We start from the raw sequence: 26574 nt of genomic DNA, 5'->3' as shown, positions 1-26574 counted from the left end.
TTGAAAAAAATAGGGAAAATCATGAAAGTTTATATAGACGATATACTTGTTAAGTCTTCGAACGCAGGTGATCATCTTAAACACTTGCAAGAAACTTTTGACATCCTAAGGAAGCATAACATGAAGCTTAAACGCAAGGAGTGTGCATTCGGGGTCAGTCCGTCAAGTTCTCGGGATTCCTGGTGTCACAAAGTGGGATTGAGGTTAACCCCAATAAAATCAAATCCATCGAAGACATTCCGGACCAGCTATCAAGCGTAAAAGAGGTCCAAAGGCTCACGGGAAGATTGGTTGTTTTGAGCAGGTTCATTTCCTAGCCTTCAGAGAAATGCCATAATTTCTTCTTGTTACTCAAAAGAAGAACAACTTCAAATGGACCCCAGAATGTCACCAGGCTTTGAGGGATTTGAAAAGGTACTTGTCAAGTCCTCCGCTATTATCGAAGCCGGAGGAAGGCAAAAAACTGTTAATCTACCCAGCAGTCTCGGAGGTAGCAGTAAGCGTGGTTTTGGTCCATGAGGATGAAGGTACGCAATCACCCATTTATTATGTTAGTAGAATCTTAACGGGAGCAGAAACTCTCTACCCATATATGGAGAAGTTGGCCTTAGCCCTCGTAGTCGCCGCTCGGAAGCTAAGGCCTTACTTTCAATTTCACCTGATAGTTGTGGTGACCACCTTTCCCCTGCGGAATATCCTTCACAAACCCAAACTTTTGGGTAGGCTGGCCAAGTGGGCCGTCGAAATGAGTGAAGTTGATATAGAATATAAACCTAGGACTTCGATTAAGTCACAAGTTTTGGCCGACTTTGTGGCAATTTCAGTCCGGGATTGTTACCCTTAGCAACCAAAGAAGCAGTGATGGTGTCAGAATTGACATCGGGAGTTTGGACCCTATTTACGAACGAAGCTTCCAACGTAAAAGGGTCCGGCTCGGCGTAGTATTAACCACACCTTCACCCTAATGCAGGCCATAAGAACGATTCCTCTGACTGACAACGAAGCGGAGTATGAAGCTTTGATTGTAGGGCTTGAATTAGCCCGGGGACTAGATTCCGAGGTCATAGAAATCAAATGCGACTCCCAGCTGTGGTAAATCAGGTCTACGGGATCTTCGAAGCCAAAGAGGAACGCATGCAGCAATACATAGTGAAGGTTCAGGCTTTGCTTGCTCGGTTCCGAGAGTGGTCACGCATAACGAGGGAAGAAAATGCAGAAGAGAACGCATTATCTAACCTTGGCTTGTCAACGAAAATGAAGGGATCGGACTCCAGCACGGTCGTACAGCTTATGCACTCGGTTCTAGACGCAGATAGCTACTACGAGGTAAACTCTACTATTTTGGTCTGGGACTGGAGGAATGAGATCATTTATTACCTTGAGCACGGAAAATTTCCTGTATATCCAAAGGTAAACCGGGCGCTGCGCGTTAAGGCAGCGCGATATAGTTTCAAAGTAGGTCAATTATATAGAAAATCTTTCTAAGGCCGGCTGGCCCGATATTTTGGAGCCTCCGAAGCTAATTATGTTATGCGAGAAGTCCGTGAAGGGATCTGTGGAAATCATTCGGGTGCAAATTCCATAGTGCTAAAATTGATATGGGTAGGATACTATTGGCCCCGAATGGAACAAGACGTCAAATCTTTTGTTCAAAAATGCGATAAGTGCCAACGCTACGCACCATTGGTACATCAACCAACAAAACCATTGCACTCAGTTTTGTCTCCATAGCCGTTCATGAAGTGGGGAATGGATATTGCAGGACCACTGCCGCCGGCACCTGGTAAGGTAAGGTTTCTTTTGATTTTAATTGAATATTTTTCTAAGTGGGTTGAAGCAGGTCCTTATCAAAAGATCGGTGAATGTGAAGTGGTGGATTTCTTGTGGGAGAACATAATTTGCATATTTGGGATACCAAAAGAGATAGCCGGCGACAACGGGCCACCATTTATTGGTGCAAAGGTCACAAAGTTCCTTTAAGACTTGAAAATTAAAAGGATCACATCTTTGCCCTATCATCCGAGTGTAAATGGTCAAGCGGAATCAATGAACAAAGTAATTATACAAAATCTCTTTTTGAGATTGGAAGCACCTAAAGGTAAATGGCCCGAGGAGCTGCCAGGTGTATTATGGGCATACCGAACAACGACCAAATCAAGCACGGAAGAGACTTATTTCTCCCTTGTATACGGAGCATAAGCCCTAATCCCGGTGGAAGTAGGAGAGCCTACATTGAGATACTTCCGGGCAAATGAAGAAACAAATAATGAAGCAATGCTGGTCAATTTGGAGCTGCTTGACGAACGCAGGGACTTGGCGCATATAAGGATGGCAGCTCAAAAGCAGAGAATAGAAAGATATTACAATCGATGATCCAACCTCCGTTATTTCAAAGTGGGAGACTTGTTTTTAAGGAAAGTAACTCAAAACACCCGGGAACTCAATGTAGGAAAGTTAGGTCCAACAAGGGAAGGCCCTTACCGGGTTTCAACTCACCGAGAAAGGGTCATACGAGTTAAGGAATCAAGATGGAGAAAAGTTGCCAAGCAACTGGAACGTGGCACACCTCAAGAGTTACTATTACTGATGAACATCACATGTACTGAAAGTATGTGCTGCACTCTTTTTTCCTTCGTCTAGCTTTGTCCAAATTGGGTTTTTCTGACAAGGTTTTTAACGAGGTAGCAATGGAAAGCATACTACGAAGGAAGTTTCAACAACAGCAATAAGACCATTTAATAACAAGGCACACAGGCGAAGAACCACTCCACAACAGTTAGATAATCTTTTGCTCGATAGCAAAGTTCCTACCGGAAGTTACATTTGCTATCGAACAAATATTACATGACCATTCACAAGTGCGAACCACTAGGGGATTGTTAGATAGTCTTTGGACCCATATCATAAATTGAAGTTCGTTACCGAACTAAAGATTATCTAGCAATTCATTAGTGGAATCCTCGAAGGTGTAAAACTTCCAGTGTTCAAATTTGCATTATTCGCATTCGAACACCAGGGGGAATGATATGAGGATACGACAATAACGACTGCCACTTTGACCGGAATATGAAACCCGGAAACATAGTTATATCATCGGGTACGGGTACTGCACGGCCAGCCCCATGGAAACAAGTTGTACAAGTTAGCCACAAGAAATGGCAATTTCTTTTTAGCACAACGAATGCTTATGTACTTTTGAAAATGGAAGGAATAAAGTAAAGTCCTTTTATTTTTATCTTATTTCTTGTTTGAACTATGAATTGATTTTGTCATTTGAAAGTTAAACAAGTACTTCAAATGCTAGTGCCTTAATGAACAGGAGACGCCCTCTTCAAGAGCACCGTAAACATAAGAGGGTCGTATCTTATGAAAACCCTCACGATAAAGGGTTGATTTCGGAGGAACTTGTGCTCGAAATCCAAATACTTTCAGGGGAAAATCCACCCAAAGCTTGCATGATCAGACGCAAACAATGAAACGTGCGCAAAACACTAAAAAGGACGCAAAGCTCAAACATGCATAAATGTTTAAATGAAAGCGTGCAGAAAGGAAAACTCACACAATACTTTAGAAAAAAGTATTTTTATTAACAACTAATGTGCCAAATGGCACATGTACAAAAGTTGGAAAAAGAAATCAAAAGCTAAGCTGCTGCATCTCTGGAACCCGGAGGAAGAGAAACATTTGTGCCCCCAAGAGAAGGGGTGGATCTGTCGCCGGCTCGATGTCTTGGCCTTAATCATTTTGACCTTAATCATCATTGCCTTCCGGTTCCTCTTCAGTTCCAGAGAATTCAAAACCGGAATCAGAAGAATCGGTAGCATCGGCTCTGGTTGGGAGACCCCTTTTAGCAGTTGACTCCAGCTCAAGGGTTTTAGCGATTTCTGCATCAAAGTCAATGACACCCGTTTTAGCCTCTTCCAAGGTTTTTCTATTATGATGTACATAACATATGTTTTTTCAACAACGAGGGATGCTGCTCCACGCTTAAGTTCTTCTTTAAGTTAGTCAACCTCGACAGAAAGATTTTCCACGCAGATCTAACGGACTGGAGGCTGACATCGAGATCACGGACTGTAGAACTGAAAAGTCTATTATGCCCAATGGTCTTCTTATACTTCTCCTCCAATTGGGCATACTTCACCCCGGCAACAACCAACTCTTCAGTTTTGGAGTTCAAGGCCGCCTCCAAATTATTTAATCTTTCAGCTGAGGCAGCCTCGCGATCGGATGCAGCAAGAACGACACTATGGACTTCTGGCCATTTGGCCCTAGCCTCTTCAAATTGAACCCTCAACGAGCCGATCTCTTGACTAGGGGTCTTTACTTCTTGCTCGCTTTGTTGCAATCGAGCCTCCAACGCAACAGCCTCAACAGCTTTAGCTTCCAGTTCTGAGAAGCGAGTAGCAGTCTGGTCCTGCTCAGCCAAAAGTTGATCCCGCTCGAAGGTAAGTTCATCCTTATCTCGTATCAACATTTGGAGGCCCTTAGAAGCAAGAAAATTGGCCTGCTAAACAAAAAAGGCGAACTCAAAATACTACTATCAAAGATAGAAGCGATAACAAAGGAAACAAAGAATATACCGTTGCGGAGTTGTGCATAACATTGTTCAACAAACACTCTCGAGAGAGAGCTTGTATCTTTTCCCTTTCTTTTTCTGAAGCCAAAGGCTTCAGGTAGTTAGCAAGTTCCACCGGCCGAGACAGCAGATTGCATCTGGTAGAGACCGAGAGAGCAACGTTCATCCTCCTTTGCGAATCTTCTGAGGGGGAGGCATAATTTTACCCCAAGTTTACCATGAACTAGAGACTGGGGGAGAGGAACATCCTCTTCTCGGACACCTGCAGCCGGTGGAGATGATGTAGCAGCTGCTGGTGGTAGAGGAAGAGTTGGTGATGAAGGAGATGAAGCCGATGGCATTAAAGGATGAGAAGTGGTTGTGGCAAGCACAATGCTGGTTGTTGGTTGATCGTCAACCGAATACAGCAAGGACCCGGTACTCAGCCTCACTGTACCGGGCACAACAACTAGGATCCGAAAATGAGAGTTGGTATTTCCACCATCCCAAACTCCCTCCAGAGCATTGAGGCATCGTCCTCTGTTGGTGTAACTAACTCAACAAATTGAGCAGTCTGTTGAGCTCAGGAAGGTCGTCGTCTTTTATGTAGAGAAGCGTTCTCCTCGCTGGCTTCCCCATCATCATCAATCATCACAGTGTCTATTATCGGCCCAGGCGGGGGGCTCGTCACCACAACTTCCGGAGACGACACGGTGACATTCTTCGCCTTCTTATTCTTTCCCCCGACCGCGGAGGAATGTCTTCTCTTTGGTTGTTTGTTCTCCAACCGGGGACTCCGAAAAGAAGCACTCACACCAGAAGTAGGCCCGGAGATACCTGTCTGTGTAAAAGCCTCCTACAGCAGCCTAGCCGCATCAGTAGGATTTGCCAAAAATGTCCTCCTTGGGGACAACAACCAAGCCCTGGGTAGACCTAAACTCAATAGAAGAGAAAGGTCAAACAAATTCCTTATATGAAAAGGTAAAATCAAAATGAGTGAGACTTACCATGATTTTTGGCCTTCCACCCGTATTTAAGGGACAATTCTTTCCACGTGCGGGTTTTGGGGGTAGTAACATCCAAAATTTTCTTTAACCATTGGTCCAAGCCTTCAACCCTAGGTGGAACCCACCGAGTCGCTGGAATAAGTAAAAGAAAAAGGGTCAATAACAATGTGGAATGATCTTTAACGAAAGAAAAAACTAATGGTAGACTTACGAGTACGGTTCCACAATTCTGGAAAGGCTCGAGCCGTGGTCGGGATGATGTCACTAGTGGCGACTGAAACGAACTATTCCATCCACCCGCGGTCGTTGTCATTATCCATGCTGGATACTGGAGCATGATGGACACGCTTGCTAAAATTTATCATTCCCCCTGCGGAAGATCTTTGGGGAATAGAGGTTCATCACTTGAGCTAAGAATAGCTCTTCTCCCGTCTCCCGGCACAAGCGCCGAAAATAAGCAATTGTCCTCCACAAGGAAGGATTTATTTGTGCCAAGCACACCTGATATTGATGTGTGGCTATAATTCCATAGTTTCGAACATTATTTGCCTTGCATTTTATACTTTAATGATATATTGTGGCTCTATGAATACTTGCATTAGTTGAGAGTCGGAATGAGACCGTCCCTTAGTGAGTCATGTGCCATGTGTGGTGAGGTTTTTGTGTAGTCTATGTTTGTAATTGTGTCTAGAACATGCTCGGTATGTGAGTTGAAGCAAAATTTTAGGTGAAGCTCGGTGTGAAAAATAATTTTAGGCTTTCTTTGATGTCTTTTCGAGCGTTATCGCTATCACAAATAAAATTTATCCCTAGCTAACCCTTTTGAGCCTATAGACTTTTATTTGGCACCCACATTACAAGCCTATACCCGTTTTGTTCTTAATTAATATTTTTGATCCTTTTACCTCTTAAAGCACGTTAATTGTGAAATAAGCGCTAAAAGAAGTAAGAAGGGACTAAATGTGGGGTGGCTTTTGAGTGGAACCAATAAAAGGAAGAAAGGTGCACTTGTCCTGTAAAGTAATACATCACTAGCGAAAACTACAAAGAAAAAAATAAGAGAAAAATCTGGAAAAAAAAGAAAAAAGAAAAATAGAAATTAATAAATTGTTGTCTTGTTCGTACTAGTGGGTATGAATTAAAGTAGTGCTTAAAGAAGAAGAGTACGTTGTTAGGGATGATTTTGTTTCTGAAATTGAAGGGAGTTGAAGAATTTGCGAAAGATTATTATATGATGTGTTAAAGTGCTTAGGAGGGTTAGCCACTATTCCTAAATATATCCTTCCCGTCCCTTAGCCCACATTACAATAATGAAAAAGTCCTAATTGATTTTAGATCCAGCGAGCTTACTTTAGTAGAGATTTACATTAAGGGCAAGCCTATGGTACCAATTGCATGCATGTGACTTCTTTTGTGAGAGTGAGCGATATTCTTTGATATATATGAGTCCTTAAAATATATTTGAGCATTTGATTTGAATATGTGGATTCAACTTACTCTCTTATTCCCGTGGTGAGGAAACATGGTTTCACGAGGGATAGGTAACGTTATTAGACTCACTCTATGATGTTGGGTGTTCAAGCCATGAGTGCATTGTGACATTGAGTTGGTTTTTGAGGCTAGGATTGTTAGGATCATGTTTTCTTTGTTGTGAATATTCGTGAAGTATGGCATAAGAAAAGGGAAGTGTATGTGATTGCATATGCTAGAGTTTAATTGTTGCTATAAACCATGGTCATTGGTGTGGTGTGCCTCAATTGTGTAAAAATAAAGTGCTCAAGGTTGTGTCTATAAGTGTAGTTTGATTGCTCGAGGACGAGCAATGTTTAAGTGTGGGGTATTGATGTGTAGCTATAATTCCATAGTTTCGTACATTATTTGCCTTGCATTTTATATGCTTTAATGATAGATTATGCTTTATTTGCACGTAATGGAGTCTATTTTATGTGTAGGTGAATTGAAGATGAAAGTAGAGCAAAAGGGATACTTAAACATTGAAAGTGGGCTTGAGAACAGTGAAAAGGAGAGACCTGGCGAGCCCGGGCAAAGGCCAGCTTAACCAGGCTTTAGCTTGGCAAGGCCAGCCAAAGGCCAGGCTGAGGCTGGCGCTGCAAGGCAAAAGCCAGGCTGAGGCTGGCGTTAGGTTGGTGCTGCAAGGCAAAAGCCAGGTTGAGGCTGGCGACGCCAGGCCTAGGACGAGGTCCAGTTCGAGTTTTGAAGACTTAATTCGTTTCCCAGCTTGACTAGGACTTGACCTACATGTTTAGGTCTTTTCCTACACATATAAATAGACCTAAATATGCCACTTGAGAGAGACGAGAGACAATCGAGGGAGATCGAGATTGGACAGAGAGACCAACATTAGACCGGGGATTCGACCTAAGGAGGCAAGAACACACTAGGAGCAAGGGGGAGAATTCTTCTACGAGTTTTTCACTTCCTTCTTCCTATTTTCATTATTGGTTATGAATTCTAGTATTGTAGTTATGCATACTATTATGAATAGCTAATTTGTTATCTAGGGTTTTGATGGAACCTATTGGAGGATGATTTTCCTGTTATGTTAATATAGTTTTGCCGTAGTATTTTCTCTATTTGTTTGACTACATTATTATTGTGGTTGGTTGAAGAGCTCTCAATCGACTGTGCCTATTTAGTGTGTATAACTCGGGAGAGAGTGCATATTTAGGTAGTTGTTGAACAACATCACTCCTAACGTATATGAGGGATCATTACAGAGGGTTTAAAAGTGGGATTAGGGATAACGAAACCTTGGTGCGATCCGAGTGAGCCGTACTTAATGTCAACTAGTGTAATTCGAGAGAATATATCTAGTAAATTGTGGTAGTTACTTGGGACAGAATTACAACACTCAGAGCGCTCATGATCGGTAGAGAATACTTAGGCGAAATTATAGAAGACATAGCGGAAAGGATTCCGACAATAGGGGAAATCATAAATCTAGACCTACTTAATCTTGTGTCCAATCCTTATCCTTGTTAATTGATAATTTTACTACTTTCTAGTATTTGTTAGTTAATTAGATAAAAATAAATATTATAATCTTTATAATTAGGAAATTGTTGGGACTTGTGTTTCTTAGCGATATTGAACAACTGTAGCTAAGCCTTAGTTCTCCATGGGATTCGACTGCGGACTTGTAAACCGGATTATATCTGTAACGACCGCTTAGTCCTTTTTATAAGGCATAGTTGGGCGTGATCAGATAGCAGATGCAAAACTCCACGATGACGGAGTCAAGCTCTATACTCAAATAAAATGCTCCCAAAGTGAAGGGATACGTGTAAAAATACGTAAAACCCTTCTTGGGTAAGGTTATCCGCTCCGCCAGGTCGGGAGCGATATGTTCAAATCTTGACAGTGGTGGTCTTCCTTCACAGCAGGGATACTGGAAGAATGGATAGAAGAAGGGTATATACAGTAACAACCCACGTACGAGGGTGAGCAAAAGGATACTTCTCTTCAAAATATTTGGTAGTAACTAGACTCTTCGGGATGATGGTACTCACCATAGTGGGAGAAACATCATCGGCTTTACCTTTGTTCTTTGAAGAACTAGATTTTCTGGAAGAAGAGGCCATTTTTTTATTAGAAGGAAGGTTTCCTCTAGAAGAAAAAAATTAAAGAAAGTTTAAAGACGATGTATGAGTTGAGTAAAGGAAGTTTGAGAAAATTTAGAGTATTATGAAGTGTAAATGAAGGAGGTTGATGCGTATAAGTAAATGTATAGGCGGCTAAAATCGTGGCCATAATTACCTCGATAATCGGCAAAACTGATGCTAAATCATGAGATGACGCGTGTTCGGGGCATTAAATGCGGAGAGACTCGCATTTAATTAACCGTCAGAAACTTTTCAGAGGGGGTCAGTGAATTTTTCGCCAAAGAAAGTATTCTACCAACTTTCCGGTGACACAAAGTTATGCCATCGGAAAGTAGGGGGACTATCTGTATAAGGTAAAATATGTTTATATTAAATGATCGCATGAGGAAGTGACACGTGGAGCCAAAGACAGAAGATAGTTGAATCCGAAGGCAACGATCCCGCCTGTTACTAGAGAGAGAAAGATGCTCACAAAAATGAAATAAATGCCTGCCACCCGGTATCATTTAATGAGAAATATTCTACAACATTAAGTACACGTCTCGTTACAAGGGATATGGCATTCACTGCCTACCGTTACACATTCTTCAATGACCCTCATAAATGACATTAAAGAGGGGCTTGATCCTAGGACCTTGTTCCCTAGGTGCAGATATAAATAATAAGCTCTATTATCATTGTAAAGGACACAAATTTTCTGGCAAACATACGCTACACTCTATTCAAGTTCAATATAATTTTTCTTCTTGTTTACCGATATCGGTGCTGTTGTCCCCGGAAGCCCTGCTTCCAGAATTACTATTTCTGCTGCTATATCTCCATCTCAAGGCTAAGTATTACATTTTTGTCTAATTCATCTATTATTTTAGGATCAAATTAATTCACTTCTCTATAAACCACGTATAAATTCAATTGTACCGTTTTACGGGTAAAGAGTCACTCAACCAGAATTATCTGTTTGGTGGAAAAATGTGACATGGCGGGCCACATGGACTTTTCATATTTTTGGATAAAATAAAATAATTAACACCCAAATAAAATATAGAAAATTTATCCATGCATCCAATCCAAGCCACTAAAAATAAAACCTGCCCTAAATAAAACCAACTAAAATGCATCCCTCTTGTAAATGCATCTCTCTTCTTCTTATAATATAAAAAGTTGATTTCTTTTTTTTCCCCATGTTTTTACTGTAGTTTTATAAAATAATAATAGGTTATGGGCATGAGGTTAAGGACTAAGGACTAGAGTGACATATTTCTTCTTTTCTCGATGACATGCATTCTTCTTTTCACATTTTCTTTTTACTTTTTATAAAATAATAATGAGTACGAGATTAAGAACTAAAATGAAACCATGAAAAAAAATACTATTTTTTATAAGAAGATGAGAGATGCATTTGCAATAGGGATACGTTTTAGTGTTTGATTTTATTTAGCAGGTGAACTTTTATTTTTAGCAAGTTAGGTTGGGTGCATGAGTGTATTTTCTATGTTTTGTTAGGGTGAATTATTTTATTTGGTCCAAAAAAATAAAAAATCTATATGGACTGCTATGTCATAATTTTAGTTGAGTGATTATTTGCGTGTAATCCATAATTTTGAATAGCGGTGGATCATATAATGAGCTCGCAATTAAATCGGATTGGGAAGATCCAAGTCCGACAGGATCCGACCCATTACTTGCCCTACCAGTTAGCGTCCGCTTTCTCTTTCCCTATTGCCAGAGCTGTTGCAGTACATTGTTTTTAGTTTCAAGAATCCAACTTTCAGAGCCCCATTACAAAATCAAGCAAATACCCAGATAAAATTTTTTCAGTTTGGAAAAAAATGGCTGAAATTTCTGAAGCTGAAGGAGATAGAGACGTACCAATTTGCCCTTCAATCCCTTCCGGTGAACAAACTGTTTGGGCTGATGCTTCCTCCCTTCTACACCTCGCCTGCAATGGTATTTTTTCTATTTTAATCACTATATTTACTTTTTTTTTTTTTAAATCTTGGGTTTGTTTTTCTTCAGAAAATATGCTGCACCATTGGAGATTCTTGGTGTATCCATATCAAAGTTTTGAATTTTATGAAAAAAAGTTGGTATATGATACTATAGAGATGTTGGGATAAACTAGAGCTAGAAACTATTGATGTTTTTATTTAATACTCCCTCCTTCCCATTTTATGAGGTGTAAGAAAATAGAAACCATATATATTTGTGCGGGTAAAACAACAACAACAACAACAAACCCAGTGTAATCCCACTAGTGGGGTTTGGGGGAGATAGAATGTATGTAGACTTTACCCCTACTGGGTGGTTATTTCCGGAATACCCTCGGCTCAGGAAAGATGGAGAGGCGGGAGTAATAGCAAGTAAGAACACTAGCAAACCAAACAGAAAACCGAAGCGAAAGAAACAATAAGCAATAACAGAAATCTAATAATAAGAAAATACAAAACTAACACTGAGGGATGCATTAAAACTACTGGAACGAGCAAGGAGAACACTCTGCTACCTAGCCTACTACCTTAATTGTCGACCTCCACACCTTCTTATCCAGAGTCATGTCCTCGGTAAGCTGGAGAATTGCCATGTCTTGACTAATCACCTCTCCCCAATACTTCTTCGGCCTACCTCTACTTCTCCTTAGGCACTCCAAGACCAACCTCTCACACCTCCTTACCGGGGCATTTGTGCCTTAAATTACAAACCATATTTTTTCTAAATATAGATATTTGTTACTCTTTTTGGACAAACTAATAAGAAAAGCGCACCAAGGAAAGTCTGCCACATAAAATGTGAAAGAGGGAGTATCATGTTATTGAAGTACCATATATGGTGTTAGTATATCCGCAATTTGTTTAAATTACTTTGGTAAAAGATGCTTGTGTTGTAAAAGAAATCGGAATGGTTAAACTGGGTTTATTGCGATACGTTTATTTGATTAGATTGCGAGATGTAATGATAGGAGAAGCAGCTTTGTTGAATACAAAAGGTTGTATTTGAAGAACAGGACATTTTTTGTTTATAAAATTCTATTTATATCTTTAAGGTGAGGAAGTTATGCATTATTATACTGGATAAGACATTCGAGTTGGAAAGAAAAGAAAGGATTTTTCAGAAGCTATAAATTCAAATAGTGAGCTTGATGAGGTCTTGGGTCCCATTATTCTTTATGTGGTCAAATATCATCTATGTCTGTGTAATTCAAGGAAGAACATTGCCTTATGCGACTCTTACACTAAGGTTTCAAATTGTTTGGTCCTAGATCTTCGAGATGGAGAGCTCATGCACGGGGAGAATTTTAATCTTTTTGCTGCCATGTCTGCGTTAGAGGTAATTTTGCATTTATAGTTTTTTGTGTCTTTCCTCGAATTCTCTGAATATCACATTTATTATAGTTTTGTTTCTTTCCTTGAATTCTCTGACTATCTTGAGGATGCCACCAATCATTTCTTTTTGCTTTTTCTTGAAACTTACGTGAAACGATATAGACTTCTTGGATATTCTCTGGTAGAATCTGCTTGATATGTTTTTATTTTTCATCATATATTGATGAATATTTTTATTTTTCATGATGGTACACTCTATCTTTGTGTTGCACTTACATGTTTCTTAAAATTGAACTAGATAATGGACCCAAAGATGGATTCTGGCATGGTTCGTACGTACTATTCAGTAGATGAAGCTATTGAATATGGTGCTGCTCCTATTCCGTTGAGTTTTGACAAAACAGTTGATGTTCAACGTACCATTGATATTATGGATCATCTTCTTGCTTGTGAGGTATTCCTAGCTTCTTACACTAAGCGGTTAGTAGTCGAACAAGAAGTTTGTTTTGGCTGATATATGTGGAATGCAGGCAACATGGCATAAGGGTTGTTCACTGGCTCAAACTGTTTTTTCTTGCTTATACCTTTTGAGGCCTGATATAACGTCATCCCATGCACTACTACATTCATATTGCAACGTCATTCGTGCAACCTGCAATGCGGTTGTTTCCACAGTCTCAGATACACGTACAAATGAAGTAAGCACCATGCAACTCTTTAATGTTTAGTACCATTTAGTGTCCTCATGGAACATATTTAAGAAGGCGATGCATGTGATCTATTTCTTTTAGATAAGTGATGAATATGATGTTTCTGGAAATAGTTTACTTACAAGTCTTGGCGCTTTTGTAATTGCAAACTTATGATAGTGCAATTTCTCCACCTAGGAGGGATGACTGCAATTTCCCTCTCCAAGAATTGAAACATCTATTCTTCACTTTCATCCTATAATAGTGATGACAGTAAAGAAAGTTGAGTAGCTTTAATGCGAACCATTTCTGAGGTTCCTTCTTCCACTTGTGCTTTGCAGCATGTTTCTGCACCATTGATCATTGTAATATCGTTATCAAATAACAATCCGTGTTTGTTTTCTGTTGTATTCTTTTTCTGTTGTATTCCAGTATGATATACTTACAATTGGTTTTGAAGTCAACACCTTTTTGTTATTCAGTGGTATATCATTTAAGATGCGTATTGGCCATTATAGAACTATGAAACACTCAATGTGGTAGAATGTACTACAGGTATCCTTGTCATTTTATAGTGTGAGTTTGTAAGTTGTACAATAGACCCTTGTGGTCCGGCCCTTCCCCGGACCCCGCGCATAGCGGGAGCTTACTGCACCGGGCTGCCCTTAACTATCAAACATTTGGTGGCTGCTTCATAGAAGGGACAGACAGATTCAGTGGAGATACACCTAATTTTTATGTGTTGTGCTTGGTGGGTGTGCAATGATGGAACGCCCAAGATCGATTTTTATCCTTTTCCTTTTATATTTGGGGGATTCGGAAAGGCGGTGGTGGTGGTTAGGTTGCCATTTGGTTAAGATAATAGGACTACACCACTCATTTGAAGAATTCACTACACAATATGGATTATGAAAGCCTTACTTACAAAAGAAATATGGATTATGAAAGGCTTTTTCTTTTATATCATTATCCAGGTGAGTCTAAGGACATTTTGCCCCTTCGATAAAATTTTTTGCTTCTCCTCCTCCCGATTCTTGTGCTGGTGGGAGGTAGCAGGTACCCAGGGGAATAGCAAGGTGCGTGCAAGCTGGCCGCCACCATCATACCCTCCAAAAAAAGAATATAAAAAGTGTTCCATTAATAGGAAGGCTTTGTCTCCCTCTCTTTTATGTAGTGTAATGAAATATTGCTATTTCTTAATACCATTTACTGATCTGCAAGTGGTAGTTGCTCGTCTAGTTAACTCCATCTTAGGTTTAATGACACCTGGTCCTCATTCTAATACCCCTTTTCTTTGAATATATTCTATTTTCTACTAAAAAGCTCAGTCATTTACATTCTTCCAGTAATTTGTGCTCAGATTTTTGTTGTTGTAGATTATCATTGTTTCTTGTTGTCTTTTTGTCAGGAAGAAGATCTCTTCACTATGACACATGGCCTTCCTCTAAAGGTGGATGGAGATGACAAATGTTTAACAATGCTACATGCAGTTGAAGAAACAATTGCTCGTCAACTACGGGCTTGTAAAGCTACATTGTCTAAGAAGAGAGTTACAGAAGGTAGTCATTGAGCATGGTGAGATTGAACATTTTCTTATGCAACGTTAAGCATAAAATACTTTTAAATGTCAAACCTCTGTTTCCTGTTGCTGATAAATTCTGTACTAGATAGCGCATGACGGTCTATGCTATGTACATTTCCGCTGGTGTGATGCTAAAGGAAGAATGATTTTACTTTTTACCTTATCGAAGAAATTGGAAGAATTAATTTACATCATGCTTGGAAAACCCAAACTTTAATTCTAATTTTACAGTTGATTTCAGGAAAATAGAAATTCGTCCAAAGTATTTCACCATTCCTTTTTTACTTTGAGAAAAAGGAACTATTTTGGTTCTTTTGTTTGTTGATACTTTTATCATTTTACCAAAAATAAGTTTGGTCCTCCAAAATCCGGTGTTCTTTTATTTCTAATGAACAAAACCATTTTCTATTGAGGAAACAGACTTTATATTTTCTGAAAATCATAGTTACAAAAGGACGACGTGATCAGAAAGTAACCTTCTCATGGAGAAAACTGCAGGAACCTCAGTCAACTTTAACAATGCTAATCTCATTGACAACCCTATATTCTTATGGGTTGCTTATTTTTGTGCAGATATAGAACCATTACAAAATAACCCTGATTTGGAGGAAGGATACTGCAAAGCTTTGTTATGCCGATTACGTTTTCGTAAGGTCTTACTCTGTGTTGTCATTTCAATAGAATTCTGTCGTAGGTCAAACTGTCTTTTTTTCTTCATCACATGGAGAAAGTGTTATCGAATAAAATTGTGTTCGACTGCTCCGACTTCTAACTGTAAGAACTTTTGCTGGTATATCCCACCACTTATTAAAGAAAAAAAGGAGTGAGGCATAGTGATTCTACATTATTGCATTTTTATTCATTTTGTAAAAAAAAATAATGTATGTCGTCAGGCCGTAATATTTTTTGACTTCGGGTTTCCAGCACTTGTACCATGTTGTGACAAATATGAAGAGACCACAAGGCAGAGGCTTGGAATTGGCAAAGAAACATATTGCTTGTTGCTTTCAAGAGTTGGATTCCATGAGTGAATCAGTAGAATTCTTGAGGTCTACCGTTGCACAAGGAACACTGGAAGATGGAACAGAAAATGAAACAACTGCTTCAGGTTGTCAACCTATCGGGTTTGATTCTACTTTAAACAGTAGATTGTCAGCTCCAACTCCACCTCGTGCTATCCAGACAATTAGCTGGAAGAAGGTAAGGCTTGAAAAAGCATAGAAGCACTTTGCTCTGATCTAAGTAGTACAATAAATAAATCATGTTTGCAATCATCTACCAGGCAGTTGAATATTTCCAAAAGCTTCTTCATGAGCTAGAGATCATATGTTCCTACAATCTGGATCCAGTCTTTGAAGGTGTTTTACGATTTGTGGTCGAGTTTCAGAAGTTTCAACCAGAATTGGTTGCTAGAGCTCATCTCCAGGTAAGTTTCTAGCACATGTAAATGCTAATGGATTCTTAGAGTTAATTGAGGAGTATTCTTAAATTTAAGCCAAGCTGTTAAGCCATGAAATTGAACTGTAAATGGCTGAAGGTTTATATTTTTCTGCTCCTAATGTCATTGTGCACCGCAATGATTTTGCAAACATATGCACATAATAACTTCCGTTTTCATGTTGATGCATCTTGGTATGTGTGACAACGGCATGAGTGCAAATTTGCACATCAACAAGGAGTTTTATTAAGCTACTATATGCTTATCTTTTCTCTAAAATTTTTTGGGGAACTCTGATGTTCAATTTTAATAAATGTTCTTGCATAGTATTTAATGATTACCAGAACTTTATTTTACTGGGTCGTTGTTGTTGTTGTGGTTGTATTTTTTTTCTAATAAGGTAAAACAATTTATTCGACGATGGGAAGAAAAGTCCAGAGTGATTCACCAAAAGTAGAGAATTTAAGAAGAAATGTGATTCTCTGCAAAAAAAAGCCCAATTTTCTTGTACAAATTGGATTGTCATGGATGCACCTAAAAGAAATGAGGGACAAGAGGCTATTCCTTAAATATAGTACAAGATTAATTTTTACCCTTTAAAACTCTTATATATCTTTCTTTCTCTTCATACAACCAAAATGAGGCTAGTCGAGCTACATCCTACGCCCTTTTCTTCTAAAGCCCAACTGAATAGTGCCTCCTTCATTGGCGTGGCATCAACTATTGTAGCCTGAACGATCTAAAAACCGCTCACCACAAACGAGATACTATCAGACAATGTAAAAGAAGATGGTCCACATCTTCATCCGAACTCTAGCGCATAAAACACCAGCCGTTATATGTAATCATCGTCTTCCTTAAGTTTTCAGCTGTTAAAATCGCTCCCCTTGCTGCCAACATAGTGAAGAAATGCCAACAAGGTGAATAAACACACCTTTCTTGGAGTCTTCAGAATCTTAATCCATTGATGTGGAAATGTTGATTCCTCTCTGGTCAATAGTTTACGGTAATAGGACTTGATTAAAAACAATCCACTACTCCCCACCTCCTACCTCTCAGAATCCTGGTTGTCATGTGATATAAGAAATTTCACAACCTCCCAATCTTGAAGGCTCTTTCTAAACCTTATCTCCTAATGAAACTCCCGTTCCTGTAACCTCTGAACCTATTGGATTGTCATCCTCCTTTTTGCTTGAAATACTATAGATGTTAGGAAATATGAATCTCAAAGCATTATCCCCCCACCACCTCTACCCCCAAACGCTAATTCTGCTCCCTTTTCCCACCCCTATAAGTGCTGTTGCCACTAAATTCTTCTCATGCCTTCAAAGCATTCCTCGACAGTGCGCACACAGAAAGGGAGTATGATATTTTTTGTCCTCCATTCTCCCCTTGTACAATCCCATATTTTTTCGCTATAACCTCCCACCATAGAGCATGCTCCTCTATCTTGAATTCTACATAGTCATTTCCTTAATAGGGCGTTGTTAAAAACCCAGGGATCTTTCACCCAAGGCCACCACAACTCTTTTGGGTTGTAACGGTCTTTCGGCAAACCAATTGAAACTTTCTTGTGCCATTTGTCGAGACACATACGAAGTTTTTTTAAAGTTTTTCCAGTTCACCTGTAACACAGGCAGGTGCTTATAAAAAGTGCACGAAGTATGTGGGAGTGCTCGCTAATGTGCTCCCGATTATTACTTTGTTTCCTCATCATAACAAATATTTCTTTTGCCATCTTGCGAGCCTCTTCTCTGCCCTTTCTATCACCGAATTCCATGTTGCTTGCTCCTTATTGGATGCTCCTAGGGGTAAGCCCTGGAAGGTAATGGGAAGAGCTCCAACCCTGCAATTAAGTCATTGTGATAAATTGTCAATGATCTCCATTGTGTCCATCGGGATGGTTTCACATTTCCTAAGGTTCATTTTGAGACTTGACATCGCCTGAAACCATGTTAGTACTTGTCGCAAACAGTAGGTATGAGACTCTCACATGGTGTTGCCCTCTAATCGTTGCAGTTAAGTCCCTCAACTAACCGCCTGCCAGAGCTGACGCTTCCATAACCAAAGATAAACATCATAACTGATGTAGGCCCCCCTGTCCCAAGCCTCTCGAACCACCAAGAAATCCACATTGGACTATCATTCACTAGAACCGAGTACCTGATAGTAGAAGTGCAGAATTTGATCCATTTCCTCAATCAATCTCCAAATCCCATCTTTATTATGTCTGGGCCTACTTATGGCTGAATAAGCCTTGTAGTGAAACAAAAGGTTGGCATTAACTCTTAGTGTTATCACTAATTAATACATTCTATTTGCTTGCTGAATTCACATGAAGAAAGATGTCACCGAAAGATTATTCATATATCGGTTCGGTTTTTTTTGGGTTTGGGGGGGGGGGGGGTGAAGGTTGCTAGCTAACACGGGTTTTCACAAGAGGGAGGATCACCTGGACACTTCCCGGAGTAGGGTTGCCAAGACTTAGATTGATAATCTTCTCCTCAGGAGAGGTGATAAGGGCCTGTGTACGGATCGCAAGGTTATCCCGAGTGCGTGTCTGTTGACGCAACATAGGCTCTTGGTAATGGACTTGGAGGTCAAGGGAGCACGGAAAAAGAAAGCGGTGTACGGACAACCTAAGATCAAGTGGGGAGCCTCGACTAAGGGAAAGGCTCAGAAGTTGGGGGAGAAGCTATTGGCTATGGGGGCCTGGAGGAACAGTGGGGACGCAAGTAGTATGTGGACCATGACAGCGAACTGCATTAGGGAAGCTGCTAGGGAGGTGTTAGGGGTCTCGAAGAGTTGCTCGGGTGGCCATAAAGGGGACGGGTGGTGGAATGAGGAGGTCCAAGGAAAAGTGGAAGCTAAGAAAGCGGCGTATCTGAAGCTAGTGGGGAGCACGGACGAGGAAGAACGAAGGTCGTATAGGGAGTGTTATAAAAAGGCAAGGAGAGAGGCGAAGCTCGCGGTCATGGCGGCGAAGACTGCATCTTTGAAAGATTGTATGCGTATCTTGGGGCCAAAGGAGGGGATAGGAAGTTGTATAAGTTAGCCAAGATTAGGGAGAGGAAGGCTCGGGACCTGGATCAAGTGAGGTGCATCAAAGACGAAGACGGTAAGGTATTGGTAGAAGAGGTGTGTATCAGGCATAGATGGCAGGGGTACTTCCATAAGCTCTTGAACGGGGAAGGGGATAGGAACATCGTGCTGGGTGAGTTGGAGAACTCAGAGAGTCGGGGAGATTTTGGGTTTTGTAGGCGTATTAAGTGTGAGGAGGTTGATGCAGCAATACGGAAGATGAGCAGGGGTAAGGCGACTGGGCCTGACGAGATCCCAGTGGAATTTTGGAAAGAATCCGGTAGAGTTGGCTTGGAGTGGCTTACTAGCTTGTTTAACGTCATTTTCAAGACGAAGAAGATGCCCGAAGATTGGAGGTGGAGTTTGATGATTCTGTTGTACAAAAACAAAGGTGATATCCAGAACTGCAACAACTATAGGGTATCAGGCTGCAAAGTTACACTATAAAGGTCTAGGAGAGGGTGGTGGAGAAGAGAGTGAGGACAGGCGTATCTATCTCAGACCGGGATGGTCAACTACAGAAACATTCACAAGCAGTATAGGGAGAGGAAAAAGGACTTGCACATGGTGTTCATTGACCTTGAGAAGACTTATGACAAAGTCTCGAGGGAGGTGCTATGGAGATGTTTGGAGGTTAGCAGAGTCCCGATAGCATACATTAGGGTGATTAAGGACATGTACGAAGGTGCTAAGACTCGGGTGAGGAGTGCGGGAGGAGACTCAGAACATTTTCTAGTGGAGATGGGGTTGCATCAGGGATCAACCCTTATTCCGTTTTTGTTTGCCCTAGCGTTGGATGTGCTGAGACGATACATACAAGGGAGGGTGCCATGGTGTATGTTATTTGCTGATGACATAGTACTAATTGATGAGACGCGAGGGGGTGTTAACGCTAGGTTGGAAGTTTGGAGACAGATGCTGGAATCCAAAGGTTTCAAGTTGAGTAGGTCGAAAACTGAATACTTGGAGTGCAAGTTCAGTGATGAGAGGCATGAAGAAGAAGTAGAAGTAAAGATTGATACTCAAGTCATTCCCACAAGAGATAGTTTCAAGTATCTTGGGTCTATAATCCAAGACAACGGGAAAATTGACGAGTATGTTACTCACCGCATTGGAGCGGGTTGGATGAGATGGAGGCTAGCTTCGGGAGTTTTATGTGATAAGAATGTGCCGCCTAGACTTAAGGGCAAATTCTACAGGGTGGTGGTTAGACCGGCTATGTTGTATGGAGCTGAGTGTTGGCCCGTCAAGAAGTCCTATGTCCAAAAGATGACCGTAGCAGAAATGAAGATGTTGAGATGGATGTGTGGACATACCAGGAAAGACAAGATCAGGAATGAAGTTATTAGGGACAAGATGGGAGTGGCATCCATGGAAACCAAGTTGCGGGAATCGAGGCTGCGATGGTTTGGGCATGTGAAGAGGAGAGACATAGATGCCCCGGTTAGGAGGTGTGAGATGTTGACCATGACGGGCTTGAGGAAGGGTAGGGGTAGGTGAAAGAAGTATTGGGAGAGGTGATTAGGCAGGACATGTTGGTGCTTCACCTAACCGAGGACATGACTAACGATAGGAAGGTGTGGAGGTCGAGGATTAAGGTGGTGGGTTGATAGGTAGTTGTGAGTTTCTCCTAGGTTTACCAGTAGTACTAGTAATTTTCTTGTTGTGGGTTGAAAGTTACTTCTTTTTAGTTTGTTATTGTATCTGGTACTTTTTTTTTTTCCTTTGTTTTTTTTGAAAATTGCTAGTGGGATTGTTGTTCCCTGATTATTACTATTTGATGCTACTTTTCCCCCCTTTTACTGGATATTGTTGCCCCCTGATGGTTACTATTTAATGTTACTTTTTCTCCTCTTTGCTTATCATCTTTTGCCTCCCTCTTCCTTCTTTCTCCCCCCTCTTTTTAACTTACAATTCAGATATATTTTATCTTTTCCACAATGATATTCTCATGTTGAAAGACTAATCAACAGCATTTGCTGATTCAAGATGCAAAGCTCTATGGGCGTGATCCTGTCTTTGCTGTGATTTGTAAAGCTTCTTTGTTACCGGAGGTGGCGAAGAACCATGATATTCAGAAGAATGAAACTCTTGTTCAACTTGGGCAGGTAAAAACATGAATTTGTTAGAGGTAGGTTTTGAACTTTCTATGTCCAGAGCTTCTTCATAAGAAATATATCTAAAAGCTTTCTGAGCCTTTTCTTGGTATTGGTACTGTTAAAAAGTCAAGCTAATCTGTTTTGGGTTTTATTTGTCGTTGAATAGGTTAGTATTCTGCTTTTATCAAATTTAACGAGATCTGTCACCTTCAATAACATGTTTTTGTACAGTTATTGATCACTTTGCTTCGAGTTCTTTGTACAAATATTTCCTGGCAAAGGCGTAAACTTGGAAAGATTTTGCAAGATTGGCGCATCATACACGTACAGGTTTGAACAGTATACACTTGTCAAAATGCTGGTTCTCATCCCATTTGTACTTCTCCTTGTGTATTTGTCTCTTTCTCTCTAATCATGATCATTACTCTTCTTAAATTTTGTGGCTGCCTACATCCTAAGATTCTTGCATGGATATCTGCTCCCTGTTTGGATGGAAAAGGAAGATAAGGAGAATTTGAACTCTTGCGCATGTTCAGTTAGCAGATTAAGATAACATAAAATTTGTAAACGCAAGCCCTTAAAATGTTTCTTTACTTAGATTTAAGCATGACGATTGGTGCGGAACACAAGTCGAAAATGAAGGAAATATTTATCTTTATGTAGGTTTACGTAAGGGTATCTTTTGCCTAAGTTTGCATTGAGTTCCTGTGCCTTGTGCATTGATGCGGGATTCATTAGTTAAGGTGCTAGTGGGAATCAATTTAATTAATATTATTCTTTGGCTGTTAAGAATAGATATAGAACTTGGATATTGCTCAAATGTTTTATGTTTTGTTTACATGTTAGAGTAGTACTCATTTTAGTAACCTGGTATTTGTAACAAATTTTAGTAGCTTTGCTTAATGATCTTTAGTAGTTTGTTTAAAGATTTGTAATCAGTAGAAAATGTAGAGAACCTCTAGTTTTAGAGAACCCTAATTTGGCTTAAAACACAAAGCAATTGAGTATTGTATTGAAATGGCCCAAAGGGGCAGATTGGATATTGATGATTCATAGAGCCGACCTCATCTAGCTTTGATTGAGGTGTAGTTGTTGCTAAATGATAGTAATTCGACATGGCATACACAGCGTCTCAAACGAAGTTATATAGTCTTTTGAACCCCCCCCCCCCCCACCCCCCCCAAAAAAAAAAAAAAAGAATACATAAATAAAAAGAACAAAACGAAGAAATGTAGCTATTCGCATAATTGTTAGGCTGCAACAACCCCCCTCCCCTGGCCGTCGCCGCCCTCTCTCTCTCTATATGTGTGTGTGTTCGTGATCCTTTTTTTTCACATACATAGCCTTTTCCTTTGTTGTTTAGCGTTCGATAAAAACTTTGCATGCTGACTATTGTCGAACTTGTTTAAAGTGTACGATAATGTTTCTTCTACTGCAGCTGTCATCTGGAGTATGTTATTTTTATTTTTTTGTTATTTGCCTTCCTGGAACTGAATTGTACATTTGTTTCTTTTTTATTTCCCCTTAGCTGGAACTGGCTTTTAGGAAAGAGTTTGGAGATATCTCAACCACTTCAAGTAACGAGGTGAATATTCTATCTGCAACTACAGTGCACTATTATTTATAGTTATATCTGCTATAGTATGTCGCTATTTTTTCGAAGTGGAGATTTCTGTTGCTTTCTTGCTCTGTCATCTTGTCAGTGAACTTCTTTTCTTATTGATACTATTCGCTCGTTTTCCGACTGTCACAGAATATTTGCATGAAGATATGCAGACACATTCTCATATGGGTGGAGGAGCAAACATACTGGATAGCTGCCCGTTTCCTGATGTTGGGCTTTGAATTAGACTTGTATTCCGCTGGTGAATATTGTATGGTCTACTGGTACATGTATATTATCCTGATCAAGCTTGGGGAGAAAACGCATATGCGGACGATGACAAGCAATGAAATCAGTAAGAATCCTACATGTTCCGCATCTTTTGTCCCCTAGCTGAAAGTTACTTGTACAAGGGAACAAACATTTGGTTAATAGGTTGTTCTTTTTCTGTACCAAGTTCATAGAAGTAAAAATTTAGTAACTGAAGCTTTAAGATTCTTGTCATTAAAGTAGTCTGGTATCAAGAATGGGAAGTCTTGTACAACCATGTCATTTGACTTGTCTCCTCAAAAAGTGGATAGATTCTCCAACAAGCAGTGATCGTCATTTACGATTTGCATCATACATCAAAAACTACAATAAATTAACACTTTTATATTACCCAAGCAGAGCATTTATGATTTTGAGGATTCATACAGCCGACCCCAACTAGCTTGGCATTAAGGCATAGTTGTATCATGGTTTTCATGTTTAGGTTTCTTGGTCATGGATTGTTTCTTTTGCTGGCTGGTTGAATAGAGTTAGAATGGTATGCCATTAGATCACCTACCATCAACTATAATGCCAAGAAAATAAAATAAATCAAAGGGAAAAATGATGGTCATTGGCATCTCATTTTTTTTTACTACGCATGTCACGGTTTGACTTAAATATTGTAGTCAACCCAAAGTTGTGAAGGCATGAATTGAATAGTCAAAATTTTTTGTATTGCACCTGCTTGCCACTCCTTTAATAACCTTGTCACTCATCCAACAGATATAAAAGAAATATAGAATTACCAGAGAAGGCGCACATTATCTTTGTATTTGACTTGTATCAGGTAAAAGGAAAGGGAAGAAGAAAAGAGAGTTTGTAAAAGATGGCGGAAAAGATTATCAACTCCCACCTTCAATTTTGTTTCTTCAGTGCCATGTATATCTCGCTGAAGGTCTTACCATGGTAATTCATTTTCTTTTTAAATGATGCTCTTTCATCTATGTTCACAGCATGTAAATTTGTTTTCCTATTTTACTTTTAGCATCTTTTTCATATCTGCACACTGCATGCGGTGAGCTTTTTAGTTAACAAAATGATTCTGTGAGCTTTTTAATTAAACTTAACAAAATGATTCTGGATTGCTTGAGAAATTGTTGGTTCCTCTAGATGCTGGCAGCTTTAAGGAATGAACGGCAAATATATCTGAGTGCAGGACCTTTCAACAGTGAGCATGAGGTGCGTCACCTCACAACTTGTAATATTTTTTATTGGAACTTTGGTTTGTACTCGCAAGTAGCTAACTAAAACACCTGAATCCTGTCTTTTTCTGTAACCTTACAATCTCGATCTTATTACCATTTGTCTGTCTTAGCATGAACCTCGTTAGCTGAATTTAACTGTAATTCTTACTAAAAGGAATTACATGGACCTTTACCTACTTAATATTCAGATGACCCCCAAAAAAATGATTTGTCATCCATTTTTGCTGCTGTTTGCATCTGATATCATTAATATACTTGGTTCTAGTAGTGACAGGATATACGTTTCCGTTCTTGACCAATCTTGCAATTTTCCTCAGAGGTTTGTCCAGCACTTTGAGTTGCTCCTAAAAGCTTGCCTGCCCGATCATGTCTCCTATTATTCGTTCCAGGAGACGACTGCTCATGCTCGGCTATCTGTAAGTCCCCCTTGGCGTCGTTAAATATGCCTTTCCAAGTTTTATCATTTTTTGTGATATATTACTTGCTCTTTCTTTTTGCTTTTTTACTTTCGAGAGAGGTTGAAGGGGGGATTGCAAAACATGGTTTTCACTCGGCGTGTGACTTGATCTCTATAATTATGCAGAATTTATCTATGTACAACTGCTTCAAAGAAGCTCAGAGAAGTGCAAAGGATCTAAGGAGCAGTTTTTCTAATGATCCAGATAAAATGTCAGAGCTTCGTCGTATAGAACAAGTAGCAGAACATAACAGTGTTGCTCTAGGTCTTATATCGCGGCTAGGAACTCCTGACCCATCGCTTAAGGTTCAATTCGAGTTCAGCCACCACCCTTTCTTTGCTACCGCGGTTGTGAAGAGATCTTGAAGATGAATATTTTTCTTTTTTCTCCAAATTTTGCATCCACTGTTGTGAAGAAAAGAGATCTTGAAGATGATCTTCTCTTGATCTCCAGTTTTGAAGTATTGATAGGTCTCATTGGATAATGTAACATATTTCGTCAATTTTTTTTCTTTGATATTACTATATTTTTCCTTTTCATTTATTTATTTATCGTTACCAATGATGTAATTTGTAATTTGGGAAGGAATAGTCAATATTTATTGTATAATATAGCATCCAAAATTAGATATTGTTTTTAACGATAAAGTGAAATCCTTATTACCCTTATTTTGAAATAGCAGTAGTTTATCTCGATTAGTGCATTTGATACCTGCTACTTCTTACTAGTACAAATATCGGATACTTTGCCCACCAAAAGCTTAGGCAGGTAGAAAGAATTAATTTATATTTTTTATAATGTCATTTTTAGAACGAAGAAGATGCTCGAAGAGCGGAGGTGGAGCACGATGGTTCCTGCATACAAGAACAAGGGTGATATCCAAAATTGCAATACCTATCGGGGTATCAAGCTGCTTAGCCATACTATGAAAGTTTGGGAGAGAGTGGTAGAGCTAAGGGTGAGGAGGAGTGTGTCTATTTCCGAGAACCAATTCGGGTTTATGCCGGGGCGTTCGACTATAGAAGTCATCCGCCTTGTTAGGAGATTGATGGAGCAGTATAGGGAGAGAAAGAAGGACTTGCATATGGTGTTCATTGACTTAGAAAATGCGTATGATAAAGTTCCAAGGAAGGTTTTGTGGAGATGTTTGGAGGCTAGAGGTATACCTGTTGCCTACGTTAGTTTGATTAAGGACATGTATGATGGAGCAAAGACCCGAGTGAGGACGGTGGGTGGGGACTCGGACCATTTTCCAGTTATGATGGGGTTGCATCAGGGGTCGACACTCAACCTTTTTTTGTTTGCTCTGGCGATGGACGTACTGACACGCCACATCCAAGGGGAGGTGTCGTGGTGCATGCTATTTGCAGATGATATAGTATTGATTGATGAGACGCGAGACGGTGTGAACGCGCAACTAGAGGTATGGAGGCAGACCCTGGAGTCTAAAGGTTTCGAGTTGAGCAGGACCAAGACAGAATACTTGGAGTGTAAGTTCAGTGGCGAGACTCAGGGAGTGGAAGGGGAGGTGAGGTTGGACACACAGATCATTCCTAGGAGAGGAAGTTTTAAGTACCTTGGGTCTATTATTCAGGGGGG

General features: G+C 40.0%; 1 protein-coding gene across 1 annotated transcript; it reads left to right on the top strand.

The window, feature by feature from the left end:
* The first annotated feature begins 10658 nt into the window (after positions 1-10658).
* LOC109211069 (N-alpha-acetyltransferase 35, NatC auxiliary subunit) lies at positions 10659-25651 on the top strand. The gene is made up of 16 exons (XM_019374569.1): positions 10659-11135; positions 12445-12512; positions 12807-12962; positions 13039-13206; positions 14606-14756; positions 15353-15432; positions 15704-15979; positions 16062-16205; positions 21272-21406; positions 21629-21727; positions 22926-22982; positions 23151-23355; positions 24100-24218; positions 24423-24491; positions 24835-24933; positions 25101-25651. The coding sequence occupies exons 1-16, from the start codon at positions 11018-11020 to the stop codon at positions 25338-25340; spliced, it is 2184 nt and encodes a 727-aa protein (XP_019230114.1). The 5' UTR covers positions 10659-11017; the 3' UTR covers positions 25341-25651.
* The last annotated feature ends 923 nt before the right edge of the window (positions 25652-26574 follow it).

The sequence above is a fragment of the Nicotiana attenuata genome, unplaced genomic scaffold (assembly GCF_001879085.1).
Source record: "Nicotiana attenuata strain UT unplaced genomic scaffold, NIATTr2, whole genome shotgun sequence".
In the NCBI taxonomy this organism is placed as follows: domain Eukaryota; kingdom Viridiplantae; phylum Streptophyta; class Magnoliopsida; order Solanales; family Solanaceae; genus Nicotiana; species Nicotiana attenuata.
This window is presented reverse-complemented; position numbering and strand designations above follow the sequence as displayed.